General features: G+C 35.9%; 3 protein-coding genes across 4 annotated transcripts in view; 1 reads left to right on the plus strand and 2 right to left on the minus strand.

Annotated features, from left to right (window-relative positions):
* The first annotated feature begins 359 nt into the window (after positions 1–359).
* LOC107030063 (embryogenesis-associated protein EMB8-like) lies at positions 360–9,317 on the plus strand. 2 transcript variants are annotated; one of them, XM_027918079.1, is made up of 14 exons: positions 360–704; positions 1,348–1,437; positions 1,685–1,746; positions 2,947–3,047; positions 3,367–3,456; positions 3,840–3,962; positions 4,972–5,049; positions 5,465–5,550; positions 5,733–5,781; positions 6,745–6,801; positions 6,884–7,014; positions 7,399–7,482; positions 8,378–8,444; positions 8,639–9,317. In XM_027918079.1, the coding sequence occupies exons 1-14, from the start codon at positions 454–456 to the stop codon at positions 9,116–9,118; spliced, it is 1,749 nt and encodes a 582-aa protein (XP_027773880.1). In that variant the 5' UTR covers positions 360–453; the 3' UTR covers positions 9,119–9,317. The 2 variants fall into 2 exon arrangements, with proteins under 2 accessions (XP_027773880.1, XP_015086957.1); XM_015231471.2 differs by having other exon boundaries at positions 361–704; positions 8,645–9,317.
* Positions 9,318–9,648: 331 nt separating this feature from the next.
* LOC107030072 (uncharacterized protein At5g49945) lies at positions 9,649–14,842 on the minus strand. Its single transcript, XM_015231477.2, has 3 exons — positions 13,645–14,842; positions 10,317–10,520; positions 9,649–10,231 (listed from the first exon to the last, which is right to left on the minus strand). Exons 1-3 carry the CDS (start codon positions 14,710–14,712, stop codon positions 10,001–10,003), a joined length of 1,503 nt encoding a protein of 500 aa, XP_015086963.1. The 5' UTR covers positions 14,713–14,842; the 3' UTR covers positions 9,649–10,000.
* A 627-nt stretch (positions 14,843–15,469) lies between these two features.
* The window catches only part of LOC107030054 (DExH-box ATP-dependent RNA helicase DExH7, chloroplastic), a 28,422-nt gene continuing 23,433 nt past the window's right edge, over positions 15,470–20,458 (minus strand). Inside the window, exons 31-34 of the mRNA XM_015231461.2 lie at positions 18,702–18,914; positions 17,929–18,021; positions 16,901–17,023; positions 15,470–15,995 (exon numbers count right to left, since the gene is read on the minus strand). Coding sequence (XP_015086947.1) covers positions 15,918–15,995; positions 16,901–17,023; positions 17,929–18,021; positions 18,702–18,914 — 507 coding nt within the window. The 3' untranslated portion in view covers positions 15,470–15,917. The remainder of the gene's footprint in view (positions 15,996–16,900; positions 17,024–17,928; positions 18,022–18,701; positions 18,915–20,458) is intronic.

The raw sequence follows: 20,458 nt of genomic DNA on the forward strand, positions 1-20,458 counted from the left end.
CTATTGTCAATTTATCACTCGAATTTCCTTATTGGCTGCTGGCTTGAGGTCCACAGCCAATCATTCCATCTGATGCATGAAATAATATGAAATATTATATAATTAAATCTGAAATAAAATATATATTAAATTAATTAATAATAAAAAATTATATGACTCATTATGAAATTATAAATTACATTTTTTTCATATAAATTTAGTGAAAAGTTACATATCATTAATCAAAACTCATATTTATTCGACTCTTAAAATATTTATAAAAAAAAAAAAGGGAGGGAGTATAAATTATATATTAAATGTCTGTATTAATTTATGTTAGACTTAATAATGATATGCATCTTATAATAAAACAAATTAATATAATTTCAGCATAATTTAGTCCGCTTGTTCAAGTAGTCTCTCTTCTCATCAATCTTTTTTTTTTCTTTTCAAGAAACCCCTTTTGAGATTGCCATGGATTCTTTTGAGTTAAGCTCAGAATCCCCATATGAGCTTCTGCTTAAAGTTCTTTTCTTGATACCCATTTCTCATTATTTGTTGGGGTTTCTGTTTTTACTATCTGTTTTTCTCTATAATTTCATAGAGATGTACTTCATACAAGAATTTTTTACTGGATTTAGGGGAAAGCCTGTTTCTTTGACCTATAATTCTTGCTGTGACCTCTATCAAGAAGTGGTTTCCAAATGTAAAACTCTTAATGGCAGGTAAAAAAACTGAATAAAAATATCATCTTGGTACATTTGAATGCTTTTTGGTTCTTGATCATATGTGGAACTTTGGAATAATGTTGATGATGATTTAGGAACATTCAAAAAACCCATTTTATCACGTGGATTGTTAGTTTAAATCATGTGTTAATATATGTTTTTGAGCAATTGTTGCTGTAATCAATTAATTACTCCCTTTTCCAGAGTTCATCAAGTTTTTCTTTGATTGTATTTTTTTATGTCTTTTAAATTATTAATTATTGTGATTGTATTCCATTAATATGATAGCTATCTAGTGTGATTTTCTTAACTTTGAGCAGTTTGGTATTTATAGTACTTTTACATGGGCTTTGAATATATGAAAATAATTTTAAAAAACTTAAAGCTTCTGTCTTTGAATTTATGGTCAAAGTGTAGAAGATTGAATCTCAAAAATTCCAATTGTGCCACGTAAATTGGGACAGAAGGAGTATATCTTATAAGTAACAAAAAAGTGATAATTCTAGAGAACATACTTCACTGTGTCTTTCAAGTGATAGGATGGTCGGAATCCTGAGTTTTGTACTGAAGGTTGTATGTCATGAGTATACATGGGTTTTTGTTCTTTATTTATTGGAACTTTTCCCATCATTCATTGCAGGGTTTCGTCTACTCCGTGGCTTTGCAGTCCTCATCTACAGACAGCCTTTTTGCAGTTTTTTGGAAGGGCACCTGCTTGCAAATACCGAAGGTGACAAAAACAGTTAACAGACTTACTTAGTTTCACCGCTTTCTTATTTTTTTTACTGCTCATACTATGATACTATCATTTTCGGTCTCCCTTGTATGTTGGGTAAATATTGGCAGGTATTTAGCTCACTTCACTTATTGTCTGCAAGGCAGTTATCTTTGAGATTGTAAAAAGATCATATTTCACATACCATACTTTTTACGGATGAATTGATACATTTTGGTCACTAATGCATTCTTGTCTCCAGACAGATATTTCAATTGTCTGATGGCGGGATAATAGCTTTGGATTGGCTAAGAAACATCGATGGTAAAGTAAATTCTAGTCACCGTCATTTTAAGATGGATTGTTTCAACTCATAATTTGATTGAATAAGCTTATATTTTAGAAATTAATTTACTTCAAAATAAAGAATAAGAATCTGGAATATGTCAATGTACGTAGTTAATTTCTCTACAAGACTGGTGTCTAGTCTTTATGGAGTTCCAGTAGTGTGAGTATTTTCTAGTCATAGAGAACTTCTCCCAAGTATGTTGATTAACCAATTCTAAAGGTTTTATGTTCTAGACAACTTAGATCTCACAAATGGATGCTTTGGACAATTTGAAAGGCGGTCCTCAGTAAATATCAAAGAGGAATTATTGAAGCAACTTAAAAAAGTGTAAACAAATTGAGTAAAGGAAGAACGAATTATATTTTCTTTTTGTTGTTAGAGGAGAAAGTTCAGGGAAAGAAAGAAGATGATATTATGTTTTGTGTCGCATTTAATTTGTGTAAGAATAGTCAATGAAGGGTGATAAAAGTACCATAAAGTAGAATAAAAAGGCTATGGAAGAACCTCTTCCAACTCCATATGTTAGGATGTGGAGAAGCCCTTTTTGATTTCTAGAATGAACCAATAAAAGATTGAATTTATATTTTTTGGGTACGTGATGGAAAGCGGGTGTTTGAAGCTTTATTCTCCCCTTTATATGAAAATGTGATTGTTATGCTTAGATAACTTGCGATTTTAGTGTGTTTTTCTCAATCATCATTGTGCCTGCTTTTGAGGTGGCTTATTCAAGCAGTTTATCAGTCTATATCATAAATTACTTTGTTGAAGATACAATTAAGTAAATAGAAGTGTGTTCTATCTAACAACTTAAACTTTTAGATGAGTTGGTCAAACGCTTTAACAGACTTCATTGTATGAACGAAATTCTGATTTTTTTCCTTCAAAAAGAATCATTAATGACTTCCGCTGACTAATGGTTATTTTTGCTTATTGAAACACCTATGTTTAAAGGTGGGCTTGGAGTATCTAATTGGTTGCATTTTGATAGCACTTGATAACGGTTATGAATCCTCCCTGCTAAATATGCAAAGCTACTCTCTCTAATCGTTTGCTTTAACAAGTACTTGTCTTAAGTTCAAAATCTCACCAGATCAGTCAATTATTGATTCCCAATGCTTTTATATGCTACTTCATGGAGTAAATTTCACAAATCCTGTTTCTTTTTTATTTATTAGTTGAAAAGCCATCCATTGAGCATTTTGATGGAGTTCAGAGTGATGATAAAAGTCCCATCATGCTAGTGATTCCTGGTTTAACAAGTGACTCTGATTCTGCTGTAAGCTTTCTTCCACTCTTCTTCTGTTGCCTTCAAAATTATGATTTTCTTGCTTGTTTAATTCTCTTTCTTTTGGTCAATCAGTTTTGGGGCAAAAATTATTTCTTCTTCAATCGAGTTTTTATTGTCTTCTGTTTATAAACATTTTTCTTCTTTTCCTCTCAATAGACATTATCAGGCCTTGTAGCTTTGACAAAATTGTAGTATTTCAACTTTATACTAGAGTTGATTAAGCTCTATCATATGATTCTTTGAGATTATGTGCTGTTCACAGCAAATATTTGTTTTATTCTTTCTTAATTATGCTTTAACTTAACAGTACATTAAGCATCTTACTCTCAAGATGGCCAAACGTGGATGGAATGTCGTTGTGAGCAATCATCGGGGTCTCGGTGGAGTGTCAGTAACTGTGAGTACTCCATCCCTGACCAGAAACTTTATCTTTTCCAGTTTAGTTCCTTTTGATAAGAGAAAATGTGATCAATATTTCCGTCAGTTGCTAGATCACATTTTTCATAACATAGCTAGAAGCTATGTCTGAGAAAATATAGGAAACTGAAAATTTTCTTAGTTTCTTATTTGTCCTCTTGAACTCTGTGCTTGTAAATTGTCTCTCTAAACATTAATAAATAAAACCAGAAAATAGCAGAAGTTAAATAAGTGAAATTAATGCAGTAGTCTAAGCCTCTAAGGTGCAGAACTCTGTTAGTAACATGTTTATTGTGCTGTAGTTACATAGTTTGTAGACTATTGAACAATGAAAGCTCAAGATTCATGATATCTTGCTGGCAGTCTGATTGCTTTTATAATGCTGGATGGACGGAAGATTCCCGAAGAGTCATTGACCATCTCCACACCCAATACCCTCAGGCTCCTTTATTTGCTGTTGGCCTTAGCATTGGTGCTAATGTTCTGGTACGGCATTACATATTTTGTAATTGAATATTCTATTAGTTTCCCTATATGACCACAAAATTCTGCAATACTTAAGTTCTAAACAATCTTCTTTATGGTTACCTGAAAGCTGAACCTAAATTCAAAGATAATGAAAGCAAATTATCATAGCTTTTTGCAGTAAATAGTTTCAGAGGTTATAATAGCAGGATTCATGCTATTATTTGGATTTGTATAGTCAAACTTCAATGGTGTTATGTCTGGGAAATCAGTAGTGTAAATTTCACCAAAATTGTAGAAATGCCTCCAACATTGAAATCTTGTCTGGAAACTGGAAAGATGCATTGTTCATACTAGCCAAAAATTGTTGTCCATTTGGGCCTCCACATGTTGCATTTCTTGATTTTCCACAAGCAGTTAATCCCAGGCCACCCTAGTGTCATATGGGGAGAGGTTGGACAACCTCACAGATAGAGAAGAGACTAGGGAGAAGAGTGAGGGTAGCTTAGCTCAGTTGAGTATTGTGCGGGGTGGTATTGCTAAGTTGCATGTTAATGTGGACCAGCTAAGTTTCACTGATATTTCTATATTGTGGGGCGAGGTTCGATTTCCAAATATGCCCGAGTCTGTGTCAGAAAGGATCATATACATGAACACACAACAGGTACACAAGCATATGCCAACTGTCTCGATGGATTTCATAACATGTCATTTGTCAGTTCCTCATCCTTATATACCAAATCCTCGTATAGAAACATTATTACTGATATAAAAATTTCTGCCGTAGTACAGAAATTCACATCTAAATAATATATTCTCCATTTACTAGTTGGTCCATCTGATTTAGTTTTATATGTTACAAACCTTAAGCATGAATCAATGTGCAAATGATTCAATTTCCAATGTTTTTAAGTAAATGGGCATTCTTCTTCTAAATTATGAGAATTCAGTGAGATCAGGCATATGCGATATGGCAGATGTTCTTGACGAAGCCAATAACTCTTTTATTGACAATATTAGTAATTTCCAGGTAAAATATCTCGGTGAGGAAGGAGTTAATACTGTAATTGTTGGGGCAGCTGCTATTTGTTCTCCTTGGGACCTTTTGGTTAGTATCTAGACCAACTAATCTGCATTATCTGAATTTTTTTAAAGTATCAATGAATATCTAATTTCTTTGTTTCATACATGTCATTCTTTATCTGGTATATCTTCTCACTGAATTGGATTCTACTACGTAATGTTTGTATGTTGGGTCGAGGGTTATTCTGGATTGTACGATCTGTTGGATTATCATGATCTGGAAAGATTGTCTAGCCTGAAATAATTCTATGAAGATGCTAGATGAAGATAGTGATGGTGGAAGCCTAGTTCAACAAAACTCGAATTAGTCATTTCTTAAGTTTATTCTGTACCAGAAGGACCTGATTTTGTTATTCTGTCCTTTGCTTATGTTGCTCAAGAATTCATCCCTGCTTCTTTCTATATATCTGAGTCAAATCCACTTTTCTCTTTCTTTTCAGATTTGTGACAGGTATATTAATCGCAGGCTTGTGCAGAGAGTCTATGACAGAGCTCTGGCAATTGGATTAAAAGGTTATGCCAAGATGTAAGTCCCTGCAGTCTCCTTTATCAGTCTGATATTGTACTTCGTTTAATGGCTTTCCTAGCTGTGATGATGGCACTACTCCTAAGTTAATTCTATCTTCTTTAATACTCTTGGTAGTTTTTGTCAAATTGACCATCATCAGATGTCCTAATTCTTTTGTGTGGCAAAATCTGAGTTTGCAGGCATCAGACAGTAATGTCTCGGTTGGCAGATTGGGAAGGCATTGTTAAGGTCATCTATTTCTCTTAGTCGTCTCTTGTCAGTGCTCTATCTTCTACGACTATCACTTAAATTAATCAATCAACTGAGCAGCAGTCCAATGCTAGTTGGACTGGTTATATAAATCCCTCTATACCCATTTTCTCTCGGGTTGGTATCATCATGGAACCCTTGACCATTTAGCACTAAACCCTGGTGCAGATGCAGCACGTGCTTTGTATTCGATTTTAATCTTTAAATGATTTTCGATTTTTTATTATGCTAGGACCTGCTAAGAAAGACCAACATATGTGGTGTTTCATTACTTGAAACTTATTGATTCGTTGTAATCACCAAGGTTCAAGGTTTCTAGCATGCATGATGCGACCAAACTATAAGTTTTCCAAAAAGGAGCATAGTGCTGACTTTATCCAAAATGGTGTGTGTTTTAGTTGGGAATACAACATGTGCGAATGCATCTGGAACAGTATACTATAAGAAGTCTATATGTCGAAAGATAGTAAATGCTATATCTAACGTCTGATAGAAAATTTAATTATCTTAGTGCGAAGGAAGGACGAAATATAATTATGTAAGCCCCAGGGTAGTTGTACCTTCTCATATATTGATGTCTATCCCTTTTAGTTTAGTTTCAGGTTTTCCTCCTGAGATGAGACATCTACTACAGAGAAAACAGGAAATAAAACTAGTATAGAGGACAAAAAACCTTTGATTCTCTTTCAACTCTTAGCACCATTGCTGTATCAAGAAGCTTGTGAAACACAGGTGCCCTCAGATAAACAGTTATATATAATATCCTTATCCTAAATTTAACTTCAAGGATGTGGTCAAGTCCACCTCCTCGACACCTACTTGGCACATCTGATTCATTTTTATTGAGTTATTGATAATATGGGCAACTAACTAACAAGCAGATGATCTATCTTTTTCTGTATTGCTTATCCTGATTGCATTTTTACTTTGTTTCTCTTGCAGGCACGTTCTGTCAGAGATTTTGACCACAGTTCTACTCGTGTTCTTGCTGATCTTGAGGTAACACAAATCTGCCTCCTTTTTCGGTAAATCTGTTCGATTGCTAATTAATCAGCATTTGTTTCCATCCCCTCTCCCCAAGACTGTTGATACATATTACAGGAAAGCTAGCTGTACCAGTTATATAGGAAATGTGATGGTTCCCCTCCTTTGCGTTAGTGCCTTGGATGATCCAGTTTGTACAAGGGAAGCAATTCCATGGGATGAATGTCGGTATGTAATCCTGTTTGTTGCACGGTCTCTCCTTTTAGCTTTAGTTCGAATTGCCAGATAGGATAGAACGCTACTATGCGAATTAATAGAGTTCCAAGATTATATATATGCTTGTTTGGAGAAAGGATATAACTGTATAGTTATCAAGTACTACATGAAATAATAATTAATTTTTCAGCCTGGTGCCAAACATTTGTGCAAGAAACCTTACCTTATCTATTGCTGGTTGAGGCTTTGCTTATATTGAACTGTTGTTAGTTCAAAGTCATTCGCATGCCATCTTTGTATGCCCCTGATAATTGTTTTCTTTTCGTTTTTGATTTTTTCTTATGTGTGTGTTGTTGTGCCTTTAATTATAGTATGATTAACATGATTCTCTTCCAGGGCAAACAAAAACATTGTTCTAGCTACCACACACCATGGAGGACACTTGGGATATTTTGAAGGGATGACTGCAAAAAGCCTCTGGTAATTTGCCTTACGTTCATCAGATATGGTTTTTGGCATTGTAATTTTACTTTTGTTTTTATTAAATTTGATTAGTGATGCATCTTCTCATTATTCAACCATCTAGTTCTATCAGCATGAGAAAATGCTCCAAAACATAAGGATTAAAAAAAAAACTGAGTTCTCTGCGAGTATAGACTTTGGGGTTGTAGGAGATCTAAATTATTGAATTCAATAATACGTATAAGTAATCAGATGTATTACTTGTCCTTTCTAGTTCTCTATTTATGTGTAATGCCTACTTAGTAGCATGAGCTATGGTAACAGTACTTAATGAGAACAAGTTTATAATGAAAAACCTGAGTTCTCCAATTCGTAAGTGCAGACATTGGGGTTGTAGGAGAGCTCAATTAGAGAATTCAGTCATCCTTTGAAGCTAAACACTTTTCATCTTTTGTAGGAAAATCCCCTTCTCTAGTCTTGGGAAATTGAGCGACGCATCCACATAAGCACAAGAATTTTGTTCTTTTGAACAAGCCTTCTAAATCCAAATTTTTTGTCCTTTTATTTGAGTTCATAATAATAATAACTGTCGGGTTTCATTAATGAAAAGAAAAGCGGAGGCCCGCCATCTGCTAGCATCCCGCCATCTGCTAGCATTGTGGTTTTTCATCGATTCTTTATCAATGGCCCACCCTTTCTTTGAACCTTGTCAATGATCGAACTTAAAGATATGAATTGAGTGCCATTTGATGAGTAACTGAGAACAAAGGAGAGGGATAACGTATAAGTATTCAGATGTATTGCTTTCCCTTTCGAGTTTTCTATTTAAGTGTGATGAGTAGTTAGTGACATGAGTTATGTTAACAATACGTAATGAGAACAAGTTTACGATGTGCTTGCTCCATATGTGTAGGTGGGTTAGGGCTGTTGATGAATTTCTTTGTGGTTTGAACTCCAGCTCATTGATCCATAGCAAAAAGGTATGCACATTTGTACACTCGCCTTGAAACTGCTCATACTTTATAAAGATCAGCTCACATACTTAGTTAATTAGCTGATTGATAGCTCTATTTGTTAGTTATTACGAAACCCCTGGACAAACAATGGTGAATTCTTGTGTATCAGAATGAGATTTGATGCTAAGAGTGATTATGAGTCTTTATGTCATTGTATTATGCAGATTACCAAAGTGCATAGTCCCCTGGAAACATCCATTGATCAGGCACCATATGTGAATATTAGAGAAGATGGATTGGTGACTGCATTTAGCAATGAGCCATCAGGTGAAGTAGGAAGTCAACAGAATGAGCAGCTGGTCGAAGATGACAAGGTTGGAGATAGGATAAGAGGTGTCAATGATGCAATGCAGCTAGAAACAAATGCATCAACTCAGTTTGATCTGAGAAGTGAGAGCACCAGGTTGGAAGATGCTGGTTCGAGAGGACCTGGAAAAATGCTAGTGACTCCTGAACCAGAATTGGATGCAGTGATTGTTCCTGTCAAAAGATGTTTAAATCAGCTTTCTCAGCATAGTAAGATTTCAATGTGGGTACTTGCATATATTGCTATCATAACCACTTGGCCGATTCTTGGTTCAGCTTCACCAATGTTCTTCAAGAAAAAGCTGCGGATCATCTTCTCCCTGAAAAGATGACGATGTTATGCATGTAGCAGTGGTTAAGCTCTATCCATTAGTACTATTTCAGATACAATTATCAAACAATTGCTGGGGAAGAGGGAAATAGTTAAACCCCAAAGTTGAATTCGGGAATGGCTGTACTGTTTCTTATAACTTCAAAATGATCATATAATAACAGCCACTTGTTAAAAAGATTTTCATTGTTGCCTGATTATTTTGTGTCTGTTCTTTACCTTCCAAGGTAAAGTTGGTAAGGTCCGCATATAATCTACCCTCTCCAAACCTCATCATTTGAGAGATTATGTTCGATATGTTGTTGCTGAACAAAAGATCCATAACTTTCTTGGAAAAAGATTTGGCCAAATGGTCGAATCATGCATTTGGAAATTATATTGCTGCAGGTTATTTTACTCCACCAATTTCCCAATGCACGCGGTATTGGATCTCCTGCGGGTTAAATGATGATTGGGATAAAAGAACACAAGTAAAATTTATAAAAAGAAAAAAGGTCTAACAATGAGGTGATTGCTTCATCAGCTATGTAGTAGCAAGATAAACTACATTAACTTTGTAGCAAGCAATTCTAGTCACATAGACCATCAATATTCAAGCCTAAGATTTTCTACTCTAGTGTAATTAGAAACTGTTCTCAGTTCTAACAAAATATTATTTTAACTGAGTGCACCCATTACTTCACAATAGGCACCACACTAATGCAAAATCCACAACCTGTGGTCAAAATAAGGAAGACCTCTAGACTACTTAACTAAGATACAGAACCAACTGAGAGACATCCCCTGTCTATCTAATACAAGTAGCAAACTCAGTGACAGCTGGGACACACAACGACCATTGACAAGATCTAGAGAAGATTGAGATGGGCATATAAACTCAAATCTACCCAGTACGGGTCATCTTCATTTTTGGCATTGCCTTCTTCATCTGCCGAGCACGCTCTTTAGCCTCTTTTTTGCGAAGTGCCTCTGCACTAAGCTTAGCCTCAGCTTCCTCTCCCTTCTTTCTCTGTTCAGCCTTCTTCCTCTGCAGTGCTTCTTGCCTGGCATTCTGAAGTTCTTTGTAAATTTCTTGGGCAACCTTCATTCTTGCTCCGTCAGTTTTAGTGCGGGCCTGAACAATATAAAAGAAAAGTTACAAAAAATATGAATGAGTTCAAATTTAACATACAGTAAAAGCTTCATCCATAATTACACACATGCGAGCTCAGCTTGTATCGTCCAATTAAGTCGATGTAATAAGGAACAAGAGCCACAAGCCGGGTCATGTCAGCCATGTTTTTGGCATCAGGGAGAGCAAACTTGAACACCAGCATCTTCTTGTGTGACCCCAAATGTTGATCAGAGAAATGCATCGAGATGAAACCTTTACCAAATTTCTCATATGCTTTGTCACCAAAAACCTGCAGGTATCAACATAAAACTATATTACATATTACTCACTTAGCCTGCTATTCAGAGAGACTGTGAACCAAAGAATCAAATAGTCCCACAGAAAGGAGAGAGCAAATGAAAAGAACTCTCTGGTCGAGGTATAGAGGACTAGCCATGGACAAATAAGCATAATAAATGGGGTAGGTTACAATCACAGTAATGAAAAGTAGTTGCTAAAACTGGATAAATATGTCCATGGAGCAGAAGAGAGAGGCGTTGACACACGTGAACAGCTGTGATTTCACATGTAATCAAATTCCTTTTCCATAGAGAAGTCTTCCCTTGCAACATTTGTAGTAGAATTACCACTCCTCTCGGCACAAATATTATTAGCCTTCAAGTCACACAGTCCAATACTCTTGCACTATTGACTAGGATTGTCCTATGTACCAAAAATAATACTTTTAAACGTACTCCACGAGCATCGATTCAAGGGAAAAGATAGAATGCTTCAACTCACAACAGTTTCACCAAGAAAACTAGAAATAATAAGAATGGTAAATAGCTGGTTTGCTTTTTTTTTTTTAATCAGGTAAAGTTTTCCATTAATAATAACAAGGCCGCCATGGCTGTATGTAAGTGTTAAACCAAAAAAGGACCTACAAAATATGGTTCTCTCCGAAAGACACCCAATCTTCTATACAAACAGCCACAGGAACTACATGGGAGCACCAAGAGAAAATAACGAACCGGCAAATGAGTAAAGGTGCTCTCCACACCTTCGAAGGCTCTCCTAATTCCTCTCTTTCCAAATGACCCCACATTAAAGCAAGAGGAGTAAAATCCCAAGCCTTGTGGCTTCTTCTCCTACCTCCATTCTTCCGACTGAACATCAACTCTACTAGATTACAACATATTTATATTTAAGAAAAGCTACTCTTCAAAATTACGAATTTCACTAAACCAGTCAATCCCAAATTCAAAGGGGAGCCTTGGAGCACCGGTTAAGTTGTTTCTGCGCAACCTATAGTTCACGGGTTCTAACCGTGAAAGCAGCCACTAATGCTTGCATCAGGATAAGACTATCTACGTCACCTCCTTGGGGTACAGCCCTTCCCCTAGAATCTGTTAACACGGGATGTCTTGCACACCGGGCTGCCTTTAATCAATCCCAAATTCAACAATTAGAAATTTCTCTATCTCATCAATCCTAAACAAAAAATGACGCCTACTTTTTCCTTGTAAACCAATCTAAAATTTGTATCAAGTACTTCAACGCTACCCCAATTTGCTTGACCAACTCTCTACTTAGCATGCTCCAGAAAAAAGAGTATTATATTTCTCCATTGAAATTGATGATGACACTACTTTACACTGTTTGCTTGGGAGAAAAGAGGAAGAGCAGAAGTAAGTGGAGCGTAAGGATTCATTTCAATTTAAAAGGGGAGCGCAGAGAAGCAAATGAGTTGGGTACCCACTCCACCCTCCAATTAACTTCTATACTGAAATTGGAAAAAAAGAATAAATTAAGTATCTTCATTCTTTTTAATCGGTGAAAGGGAAGTATCTTCATTTAGTTTTTGGATTCGATGTATTGATGATTTATATTCCTGACATTAAAAAACCAGTTCGCCTCTTTATTCCTTTTGGAGGTAGCTAGCATACCCTTAATGCTGAAGAATTCAACCTTACCAGTTTCAAAAAAAAGGAACCACATATAGTGCCATATCAATAACGACTTAGGGGCGACATTATCATACTACTCTCTTCTCTTCTAGCTATTTTTACATCAGTTTATTTTCCAAAATACCCAGAAAAGGAAGTACTTTACCATCTCTCTCTCTCTAAGAAACTCTACTACACATTGCACGCTCTCTTTACGATTCAATAGGCGTAATTTACTTTGAGCTTTCATCATAACACTTTTGACTAATAGCTTCATAGTAAAAACAAAAAAAAAAAATCCTATAACCATAATTCTCCACATCCTGAAAAGTAGTAACATCAAGCAGAAGCGTAGCAATGCTCCACCAACTATCTCTATTAGAAACATTGGCTGCCCAATAAGGGCGACCAAAAACTTACAACAGACCAGAATGACAATTGAGTTAGATTAGCTAGTTTCACAAACATTCCAGTAAAAGAAAAAAAAATTAATCTAGCACAAATCAATAACGCAATCAAACTGATATTCATATCATGGCAAAATGGCCTGGTGGACCTTTGTACTCGTATTTGTTTGTACTTTGGACCCTTCTACTTACCCTTTTGTCATCTAAACCCCTAAACTCATCCAAACACATTATTTTAAACACAATTTTTGATGTGGCATCCTACGTGGAAAGACTCCACATGGAGCGTGCGATACACACAAAACTAGAGTGTGAAACACCTTAAAAATCAGATTTTTACCTTTAAAGACCATCTTTTCTTCTTTATTTTCACTCAACACCACGGTTGGACAAATTTGATCTTTTCTCTCGTCTTTTTCTCGATTTATTTTTGTTGGTCTTCACGATGATAGGCTCGATGTAGTCAATCTAATCTCAACAAAAGTATTTAGCTAACAATTTCGGCTTGTAAATCTCAATTCCAACAATTTCCTTCACTAAATCCTTAAGCCCACAACTCCAAAGATTCTCATTCTCAAGTTCCTCCATCACCCACTCCCTCAAATCAATCGTATTCGACACTCCAATTGGTGTTAAGAAGAAGAACAAGGAAAATGGTGGGTGAATTTTGTTGGGGTGGAGGCAGCGATTGGAGTGGAGGGGGGGCAGCAATGGGTTTGAAGAAGATGACACCCCCCCCACACACTTTTTTTTTTGTTCTTTTCATTTATTTTATCTTTTAAATTTTAATGTTCTTTTAATATCATACATGTATTATTTTTTTTCTTTTTGGCCAACGTGTACGTGTTTGTGCAACACGCACCATACCACAACAAAAAGTGTTTATAATTTTGAGTTTGGATGAGTTCAGGGGTCCAGATGACAAAAGAGTAAGTAAGAGTGTCCAAAATACAATCCTATACAAGTACAAGGGTTAACCAGACCATTCCGCCTCATATTATTTCTAACAATATAATATCTGAGAATACTATGTACTATGAAAGCATGACTGAAATAGCACTAAAGCTAGACAGAGCCAAACCTGATCAAGCACAGTTTCATTGAGCATATCCCCTGCCACCTCCTTTGACTCAGCTACAACAGCTAACTCCTCAGCAATCCACTTCTTACCACTAGGTGGACTCACCAATGATGCAAATCTCTGCAGATCTGTAGTCTCCTTTTGCATTGTCTTGGCCAATTTCTTCTTAGCCACAGCAACAACCACATGATCCATTGCATCATCATTCATATACACCTCAAAGGTTATCTCATCTTTGCAAGGCACAACCATATTGTACAACCTGGAAATCAAATCGTGCCTACTTTTAAGCTCCATGGTAGCCAGCAAACCCTGGCAAAATCTCCTCCCACTTGCATAAAACTTGAACACATTTTGTCCTTCTTTTAACAACAACGGTGAATCATCAGTTTCCCCAACACCCAACAAACTGAAATTCTTATCAAATATGGAGTCCTTCGTTGCAAATTTACTAGCCCAAGCTAAGGCTAATTTCTCATTCTCTTTTTTCCCAGTAAAATAGTTTATAACAAACATAATCAAAAAGGAAACACAAACTATCTCAACAGTATAAGAGGATATGGATTTCGGACTTTCAGGCTCAGACTCTGGTTCAAGTTTCAAACTGGGATCAGATTCAGCAGAAGCAGCAGTGTCAGATTCCGTAATTAAAGGTGAATCAGAGGGTGGAGATTGAGGGATACCTTCGAACTCATCCTCATCCCAGACCTCAAAGGATGTGGAGGCGGGTTTCGGATCGGACGGCTGAGATGTAACTTGAGAGGTGGGATCAGCTGAAGGAGGAGGAGGACCATGGTGAGATTCAATAGGGTCGGACACTGAGAGGGTAGTGGTAGGGGGAGGAGGAGGGATGTGTTTAGCGGCGGATATTGGTTCGTCGGAGTCCCCAAAGTCGTCGATTTCATCGGCGTCGAAACCCTCGAAGTGGCGGCTCTCGGCGGAGACAGGGGAGAGATGGTGGATGAGAAGGGATAGGATGGAGAAAAGGGCAATAAGGTAAAAGAGAGTGTCGCCTCTAGGGAGGATGAAGGAAGAGAGAGGAGAGAGAGAAAAGGAGTGCTTCGCCATGACAGAGTTTCGATTTGCTCTCTCTCAGCTTCGCTGCTGATAAGCACATATAAGTGGAAGCAAATAATCTAAGGCGTACAATTTTTTTATGTGTTCTTTGCACTATATGTACATGATTAATAATCTCTTAGCCTAATGATTAGATCCAACATAGATTTTGATTATTTACACCCACATCAATGTAACTTCAATATTTACACGCAAATAGTTAACTAATCTAATGAAATAAAATTGTACGTTATTTTCTTATACATGTTATATATCTATTGATTTGATATGAACAATCAATTATACATGAATTTAAAATGTTCAAATACATTTTAATTCTTAACCAACTATCATGGAATCAAGTCACCCTTGCTCAGATATAAAGTCACCTTGCCCACAATACGTAGATTTTATGTTAAATAATAATAAATATATTTTCAATATTGAAATATAGTACTAGTTGTTAATATAAGTTTATTTGCAGTTTCTTAACAAAGAACTGTACATTAATGCCAATTGATTATTGACTTACCGCAATTACTGCATACTACTTATGTGTCGTCGCAAGTTACTTTCTTCTATGTGATTTGCGAGTCCGTGCACTTCCAAAAAATGCAACGGCAGAAATCTTGTCTTCAAAAAAATTACTGCATTCATTAGTTCTTGTTTTATTATTTTGGCTTACTAAGACTTGGATTCTTTTATTATGTAAAAGAAAAAAGAGTAATCGGCTTGGTAACTGTTTGATGATGCAACCGTCACAACCCAATTCGTTCAAACTTGGACAATTGGGTGAATTACATTTGTATGAACTGGACTTTGACAGTCGTAAAAGATTAATTGAATGTTTTTGATACATTTATTTTTCAAATTTTTCAATCTCCAATCAAAGCATGTCTTGTTTCTTTCCAGCCAAACATAGTTCTCCATTAGCTTTTTGGGATAATATACATATCAAACTTTAGTGACTGTCAATTGCTGAATGATTAATTTTGTGGGATGATTCATGATCAATTAACCGAAGAACAAATTTTGTCCTACTCCTGAGATCACCAAACAGATAGTCCATCACCTCACCCACGAGATATCAGCAACCAGATAGTCCATCAATAGCAGCAAGTTACCTTTTTTGCAATCGTACAAAAGGTTGAACTCTCCTACGTGTTTCTGCTAGCTATGTCTGGGCGCGAATGATCACCTGATCCAAGGTTTTGTGGTTATTTTCTTTGTTTATCTTCTTCTAACAGCAGCTGGATTATAGATCTGAGAACTTCATTATCAGTCACCTTGGAAGCCTGAAAAATCAGGTGTCATGAGAACTCATCAATCCAAAACAAAGGTGTAAAGGGCTGAACATTTGAATGGAAACAAAATATGATCGCAAACCTTAAAAAGCATTCAACAGCAGCTATATGGTAATGTCTACCTAAAGAAAAGAAATTTAATGACACAAACAAAAAAAACAAAAAACAAAAAGGAAAAATGATACGCAAACAATTGCCAAAAGCTCAAACAATGAAAAGATTCCCTGTGCCTCATTGATTAGGATCTTGAATATATGGTTATCATAGTGGTGAGAAATATTGCGCCAGGGAGACCTTTCGGTCATAGAGGAAGGGGTTTGTGTGCAGAACCTTAAATTTGTTGGAACAGAAAAGACGTGTGCTCATATTACGTTCAACAGGGAATAGCGAAAGAAAGTGAATGTCAGTAGCACATTACACGAGAGAACATTGTATAGGAACACTGAAGGATCTTTTATCACAAATAGCGAAAACATATGGAGTCTCCTAGCAAACATCAATGCAATGTGAAGAGAAACATAGACAAGACATCATTTTTTGTAGGAACAGCCCAAAAGGAGCAGATCAAGTGCCAGAATGGGAGCACACCATTCCCTCAACAGGGCAGCAATTATCCTTTGTCTCCTTGGTTATGGTGGAAAAATGCAATGTACATCAGCTAAAATTTCTTCAGATTTCTTAAAGTGATCTTGGTTACTGCATCGAAAAATTAGCACTAAGGGGATAAAGCATCAATTTCTTATCTTTTTATAAAGGCACTCCAATAAGTATGAAGGTTTCAAGGTTGTGACCCTGACTTATTCATCTATAATTAGGTGATTGCTGCCAGAAAGAAACAGTAAATGCTAGTACTGAAACAAGTTGTACTATCTGTAAGTATAAAATAAAACATCTACCTGTGGATTACGAATAAGCTCCTTGAGAATATCATGAAGAGTCAGCCGGAGTTCCTTAAATAGCACAGCTGTTTGTGCCGGCGCGGCAACTTCTAGCCATCCATCTATGGTAACTGTTCCAGTCTGGAAAAGAACAATTACAAACTATTTAGAAGAAGAGATAAATATCAGCAAAATACTACAAAAAAACGGTGAAAGACAGGAATAGGAACCAACAAGAAGAAAATATTCCTCAAAAAGGACAAATAATTACAAGTATATAGCAAACAATTAATGTTGAAATTTATGTGAATGGGTTCTAGCCTTTTTTTCCTGCATAAAACTGCAATAATTAGGAATTAAATTGGTAAGATCTTGCTAACATTTGAGGCCAATCTGGACCCAAGGTTAAAGATTGACTTGATTTTCCACAGAATCATGCCTCTGAAATTGGAAAGGCCAAAAGGAAAGCTCTTTAGAGAAAGTATGTTACTTCCACAATTTTATCAGATTTCCCATGAAGGACGTCAGGGGAAGTATGCTACTTTTATACTAGTACTTGATACCAGTTTTTAGAGTAAGAAACTGCCGCCAATTCTCCTAAACAGTAGTAGTAAAAACAAATTATATTGGTTGTTTTGGAAGTGATGCACCTGTTGTACTTTTTCCGCGTTTATTTTCCTCTTTTTGAGAGGGTACAGGGATTAAACGAAGAAATACCCTACTTCTGCATTTGAAAATCATGGAAGCAAAATCAATGGAAAGGAGGGTGTACTGAAGAACACAATAGAGCATTTTTATTTTAGCATTTCATAGCACAAATGCTCAATCTTCCTTGATAAACAAACAACAAAGCAAATCATTGTTTTTGTAAGATAAAGGTAACTCTGTATTCATAGTTCTCAAGATGGACAACGTTTCAAAGTTTTGAGAAAATTTGGAAAATGAAATAGACACCTACTACACATTGAGAAATAAGAAACAAGAACTTATCAAGTTATGGAAAAGAAAAAGTAGGGTATGCAAGCATGGCCATAAACAAAAGATACCTGGTGCTGAACGTTTATTGGGCCACCAAAAAGCAGTATAGTATAAGGAGAGACAACAGTAGTGTCTCGCAAAAATACCTTGTTAGTTTCTACCTGAAATAATAGCATAAATAAGAATTACATCTTAGAAATGGTGCAACAAAATATATAACTAGAGATAAAATTTGACTATGTTATAAACATTTTGAAATACAGAACTTGAGTCAAATAGTTAAGGTGAACAATTTGAATGCGTTTGTTATGAATTCACAAAGAGAAAAAGAACACATCTTTACCCGATTTGAACTCTTAGATACCCTTTCAACAGGGACTCAAAGCCCAAAATTCCAAAACAAACTAATATATAGAGAAAAAAAAACAAAAAAAACTAGGAATTACCAACCCCATCCTTCAAATTAGAGTACCTAAAGTAGTACTTATTTGTCAAAGTGGAATTTCATAGGAACTTATTATAAACTATAATTTAGTAATGTGTGACCATCTCATCTAAAAGCGCACTTTTATTTACTTATGTTTTTTCTCCACACGCTTCTCCATGTGCGAGCTTGATTCTTCTTTCATGGGCCAAGCACGTGAAAATGCCTGGCTTTTCTTTGTTTATCCCAAACAAAAGGGAGAAAGGTGTTTAGTGAAAACAACGAATTTCATAAAGAAAAGACACCTACAAATTCCTATCACTTTAAACGACAGAAAGAAGCAACACTTAATGAAAGTATAAGGTCAGAGAAACCAAATGTTAGATTTTCAGAGCAAAAGATCACGAAAATGCTAACCTTTTCAAGAAAGACGAGAAATGGGTACTGAAACGCTTTTAAGTCAGAGTTGATTGAGGAAGGGTGAATATGAACTTCTCGTTTTCCATCATACCACGCAGGGTTACTCTTTGCTGAAGCATTTGCACTCTGTTTTAGGTTCCCAAGAGCAGTTGTAGCAATGCCTTCTTCTCTCGCAGATACATTGGGATACAGACCTGCACACAATATGGCCTAGACAGATTTATAGAGGATTAGTATCCAAACAAGTCAAAGAGGTAAGTAAACCGAAAGAATAACTAGAGTGAAATAATCTCCCTCACTCTTATCTCTTGCCCCCTCCAAAATCCTCTATATCATATTTGCTATGTGAACACACATGCAATTAGCTTGCATATGCCCCTTAAGGATCGTGTGGTAGGATGAACAAGAAAAGTGTTCAACAAGGTGTGTTATAATGCTGGATAAATAACGCAAGGATTAGTTATGCTGTCGTTATTTCTTATTTTTGGTTTGATGTATTAAAAATAACATGGATTGCATAATTCGAAAAGAAATGTTTATTTACAAAAATATCATCCACATTCTTTAGCTCTGTACACTTCCAGGGACAATTGAGTCTTTAGCCGTGCTAATACATGCATTAATAACCTTGATTCGCTAATTGGTTACACATAGCATAATACCAAATAGGACGTATCACCAATACTTGCATTAGCAATACATAGGTTGAAAAAGTGTACAAAACATGGGATTTGTAATACCAAAACTAATGCATGCACTATTTTCTCGAATACCTTCTACCAAACGACCCCTTAGGGTAATAGTTAATGCCATTATAGGCTTTACAGAAGACCTGCCTTAGTGACAACTAAAATATTAAGAAGCAAAATATCTTCCTGGAAAGAAGTGTTAATGCCTTCTTCTCAAACAGAGATCTGCAAAATTCAGTAGACACCGGGCTTGGAACATCTCACCAGGTGCATGCTAAAACGGTGATCTTGAAACTGTAAATTCTGAGTAGGATATTTCTCTTCTGCTAAGTGGTAGTGATCATGTAAACAGAATCCAGAGGGTGTAAGAACCAAGAAGTTCCATTATAACTCTATGAATGTAGAGTTACCTTAGCACTATTCCAGAACAGAAGTGATTCATTCACACAAATTTACATTGAATTCGATATACTGGGCTATGATCCTTGGTGTCATCGATTACACTGCATCTGAACTAAATCGATAGTCTATTGGAGCAAATTGTGCTATTATCTCATTGTTTTTATGAAAGGCGACACATGAGATAATTTTTAATTATTATTTTTTGGACAGGTGACACATGTGGTTAGTCTTGGAATTAGCCATCTATACAGCAAATCAACAAACAAATTAGTATGGTGGAACAAATTCTTCTAACGCGACGACATTAACAAAATACTTGCTTTATTCTCTACTAAAATTTATTACAGGTACTCACAGTTGCAGAAACTAGCTCCAATACCATGAAACTTATCTTGCGGATTTGTTTAGTTTAGCTGATAATGCTGGTGTCTTTGGTTTTTTTTTTCTATATCAGTTCTTTTTCATGTATTTAGTAGTGACTCCTTAGGCATGTTAGAAGTGAGTCCTGCTTAGAAAGTTTTTTGTTCCTGTGAGAGACACCTGGTCAGCTAGTGTCTAGGTCTGTAAATATTCACTTTTGGTAATAAAATCTTTATTTACCAGAAAAAATAAAAAAATTATTACAGATCTGAGTTCAATATATCAAGAGAACTGTGACTCAGT

Source organism: Solanum pennellii, chromosome 1 (genome assembly GCF_001406875.1).
Source record: "Solanum pennellii chromosome 1, SPENNV200".
Lineage (NCBI taxonomy): Eukaryota > Viridiplantae > Streptophyta > Magnoliopsida > Solanales > Solanaceae > Solanum > Solanum pennellii.

Bases quoted from the DNA above. Each gene is read 5' to 3' on its own strand.
- LOC107030063 (XM_027918079.1), top strand. From the start codon at position 454: ATGGATTCTTTTGAGTTAAGCTCAGAATCCCCATATGAGCTTCTGCTT. The intron at 5,050-5,464 runs GTTAGTATCTAG...CTTTCTTTTCAG, and splicing joins GTTCTCCTTGGGACCTTTTG to ATTTGTGACAGGTATATTAA. The intron at 7,483-8,377 runs GTAATTTGCCTT...CCATATGTGTAG, and splicing joins ATGACTGCAAAAAGCCTCTG to GTGGGTTAGGGCTGTTGATG.
- LOC107030072 (XM_015231477.2), bottom strand. From the start codon at position 14,712: ATGGCGAAGCACTCCTTTTCTCTCTCTCCTCTCTCTTCCTTCATCCTC. The intron at 10,521-13,644 runs GTTTGGCTCTGT...TGATACCTGCAG, and splicing joins ATGAAACTGTGCTTGATCAG to GTTTTTGGTGACAAAGCATA. The intron at 10,232-10,316 runs GTGTGTAATTAT...TATATTGTTCAG, and splicing joins GATACAAGCTGAGCTCGCAT to GCCCGCACTAAAACTGACGG.